We start from the raw sequence: 3960 nt of genomic DNA on the forward strand, positions 1-3960 counted from the left end.
TCCCACTTTTAAAATTTTTTGGATCATCAGTAAGTTTTGAAAACAATCAAATAGTATTTACATAACAATATCTACAATTTTTTTTAATAACAAATTTGTGTAGATTCAACACTAAAGTATTCGTTAATATTTAAACATATTAACACTATGACATATTTTTTTTTTCTCAAAGATAAATGTTATTTTATTAATATAAAATAAAAGTGTTTCTATAAGGAAGTACAAAAGAATTGGGTATTTTTATTTATCACCAACTGTGACGGAAAGACTAAGTTTAAAGAAGAGTAAAGTAAGAGTAAAGAAAATTAGTAGCATCTATCAGGTATGGCTCACGAGTTCACGCACTAAATTGCTGGCTTCTTTCACTATCTCTGGTGCCGGGCTTGTTACCTTCTCAAAAACACATCGATTCCTCGCTTTCCAAGTGCTCCAACACAGCGCCGCTATGAAGAGGGTCTTTTGTCTACCGTCTAATTGAGCCGCTGCCCAGGATAAGACTCGTTGCCACCAATTGAAAAATGTCTCTTCTTCTCTCATCCATAGGTCAGGGATTGTTAAGTTTAGTCTCCATATTATTGAAGATAGGGGGCATTGGAACAAAGCATGAGAAATTGATTCAGCTTTCAACATGCATCTTGGACAAGTGGCAGGAGTGGATGCGAACCGGCTGTGGACTTGTTGCAACACTGGAAGCTTTTCATGAAGACTTTTCCATAGAAAAATCTTAATTTTATGTGGTAATTTCAACTCCCAAATGCTATTCCAGACTCTGTTGTGTATGTTCTGGGGCCTCAATGAAGTAGGAGAATGAAAGAATCCATAAGCAATTTTGTATCCTGACCCAACTTCATATATACCAGATTTTGTCCAGCACCAATTAACTTCATCCTCCTCCTTTGTTGGTTTGATTGAAAAAATTTTATTGCATATATCAACTGAAAAAATCGACTCAATCAGATTTCTATTCCAGCTTCTATCAGGATTTAGTAACGCACTAACGTAATACACTTGCAGATCTGGCGGGATTGTGAGTGCATTTTGAGGGACATTAAAGGGCACTGGTGGTGGGAGTCAGGGGTCATGAAAGATCCGAACATTAGTGCCAGAGCCTATTTTCCATAACAAGCTTTTCTCGATCACCTTATGCCCTTCAAGAACACTTCTCCAGCCCCACGACGGTACGCTTCCTATCTCTGCATGTAGAAAATCTGTATATCTGAAATATTTAGCTTTGAGCATTCTTGATAGAGTAGAATTAGGGTATTTCATTAGACGCCAACATTGTTTTCCCAATAAAGCCAAATTTTGCGCCCTTAGGTCCTTGATCCCCAGCCCGCCATCTTTCTTCGGTCTCGTCATTGTGTCCCATTTAATCCAAACCATTCTTCGTTCTGCGCCTTTTTTACCCCACCAAAATTGCGAGAGCATGCTATGAATCTCAGTCAACAGCATGTCTGGGAGCTTGAAACAAGAGTGTATAAATAGGAATCGCCTCCCCCACCGCTCTCAATAGCGTGTGCCTACCACCTGATGACAAAAGACTTCTTTTCCTACCCATAATCCTCTTCTGAACTTTATCCTTGATAGCTCCAAAGGTTGCTTTCTTTGATTTTTGAACTATAGAGGGCAGTCCTGGGTATTTGTCTTGTGCTCCGATATGTTTAATATTTAGTGTCTGAGCAATTGCTAGTCTTGTGTTCTGAGGTGTGTTGTGGCTGAAAAAGATAGCTGACTTATTCAGATTGACTTTTTGCCCACTGAAACCCTCATAGATCTCTATCGATTCTAGAATACTTTGACTTGTATTAGGTGCGCTCTTGCAAAAAAGGATTGAATCATCAGCAAGCAAAAGGTGATTAACTGTTTGGCATCTCCAATTAACTTGAACTCCTTGAATTAATCTGTTTTGCTCGGCCTTGTGTAGCAAGAAGGAAAGCCCTTCTGCACAAAAAAGAAAGAGATATGGAGATAGGGGGTCACCCTGTCGGATGCCCCTATTTGGCCTAAAATAGCCAAAAGGTTGACCTTCCACAACGACAGAGTAAGAAACAGTCGTTACCAATTCCTTAGTCCAGTTAATCCATTTAGCATCAAAGTCCAACTTATCCATAATATACCATAAGAAATGCCATTCGACCCTATCATAAGCCTTGCTCATGTCTAGTTTAATAGCCATCTCATGCTCTGCCTCACTTCTCTTATTTTTCAAATAGTGCATACATTCGTGGGCAATTAGAATATTATCTGAAATGAGTCTACCTTTGAGAAACGCACTCTGATTTGGGCTTATAATTTTATTCATAATACCTTGTAATCGATGCACCATAACTTTAGAAATAATTTTATACATAACTGAAGACAAGCTGATCGGTCGTACCTGAGTCATGTCATTGGCATTTGGCACCTTTGGAATCAAGCAAATTTGAGTATGATTGAAGCTTTTTAGAATTCTGCCACTGTGAAATAAACTTCTTACTGCCTTAAAAACGTCACCTCCAACTATATCCCAGAAAAAGTGAAAAAACTTAGCTGTAAACCCGTCATTACCAGGAGCACTCTGAGTGTGAACACTAAATGTAGCTCTTTTGACCTCGTCCATAGTTACTGGCCTTTGGAGCCTACGGTTCATGGAAGCTATAACCTTTGGCTCCAAATCCTCTAAGTATGGATTCGGATCAGCCGAACAAGAAGAAGTAAAAATATCGCAAAAGTAGTCTTCAGCTATCTTTGCAATATCTTCCGGTTTCGATGTAATCTCATTGTCCCTCCCCACTAATCTCTAAATTTTGTTCCTTTGCATCCTTGATTGAAATTTTTGGTGAAAGAATCTAGTGTTCTGATCTCCTTCTTTTAGCCACTTGACTCTAGATTTTTCTTGCCAATAGCTCTCTTCTTTCAAATATGCCAGCTCCAACTTCTTCTCCAAACTGATAACCTCCTCTCCTCCATTGATTCCAGCCACCCGCAACTCCTCTAGTTTAGCTTGAAGGTCCTCAATTTCTTTTCGAGAGTTTTCTTTGTGAGTTTTCTGCCATTGAACTAGTCTATGTCTACAAACTTTCAACTTTTGGGCCAAGGAGAACATAGCTGAGCCTACAACTTCCATTCTCCACACTTCACTGACAATTCTCTTGACATCCTCTTCTCCACAGCAATGTTCCTGGTATTTAAACCGCCTTTTACTATGCCAGGATTGAGGTTCGGTTTCCATCAAAAGTAGAGCATGATCCGAGCCTGACTCTATGAGCCTGTGCACCACTGCATTCGGAAACTTCAACTTCCATTCCATCCTAACTAAATAGCGGTCAAGGCTCTCCTTCACCAAATCCTCTCATTGTCTTCGATTTGTCCACGTGAAAGGGTGCCCCACCATTCCAATATCCACTAATTCGTTATTGTCAATAAAATTAGTGAATGTTGCAATGATGGTTGCTGATGTTTGGCCTCCACCCTCCTTTTCCGCTTGGCTTGTTATAGCATTAAAATCGCCTACTATTACCACTTTTCGTTCCAGGTGTTGGCTCATTGTTGTAAGCTCCTCAAACTGTAAGGATCGAATTTGTTCCGAACAACTCAAATGGACACCAATGAACGCCCATACCTCACTACTTCCGACTTCCTTAATTTCGGCTGCCACAAAGAATTCTCCACTGCTAATAATTTGAACATTGATGCTGTCCTTCCAAGCTAGCACAAGTCCTCCTGCCACTCCTGCCGGGTTAACAATATGCCAGTTTTCGTAGCCGCATACCCGAAGTTTTGCTTTCACCTGTCGAGATTGGTTTTTTGTTTCACTTATAAACACAATCTCGAGGAAGTGGGATTTACAGATCCCTTTTAAGGTGTGAATTGTCAGGGGTCTCCCCAAACCCCGACAATTCCAAACTATAATTATCGGTGAATTTTCACTTTTATTAAAAACAAAAAAAAATATTTTTAATTTTTTTTGAACGTCAGGCA

The 3960-nt window shown here is 39.6% G+C and overlaps 1 protein-coding gene across 1 annotated transcript; it reads right to left on the reverse strand.

The window, feature by feature from the left end:
- Positions 1-2779: 2779 nt before the first annotated feature.
- On the reverse strand, positions 2780-3289 carry LOC107461954 (uncharacterized). The gene has a single exon (XM_016080508.1). It carries the CDS (start codon positions 3287-3289, stop codon positions 2780-2782), a length of 510 nt encoding a protein of 169 aa, XP_015935994.1.
- Positions 3290-3960: the final 671 nt, after the last annotated feature.

The sequence above is a fragment of the Arachis duranensis genome, chromosome 8 (assembly GCF_000817695.3).
Source record: "Arachis duranensis cultivar V14167 chromosome 8, aradu.V14167.gnm2.J7QH, whole genome shotgun sequence".
NCBI classification, from domain to species: Eukaryota; Viridiplantae; Streptophyta; class Magnoliopsida; order Fabales; family Fabaceae; genus Arachis; species Arachis duranensis.

Coding starts and splice junctions, on each gene's coding strand:
- LOC107461954 (XM_016080508.1), bottom strand. CDS start 3,289: ATGGAATGGAAGTTGAAGTTTCCGAATGCAGTGGTGCACAGGCTCATA.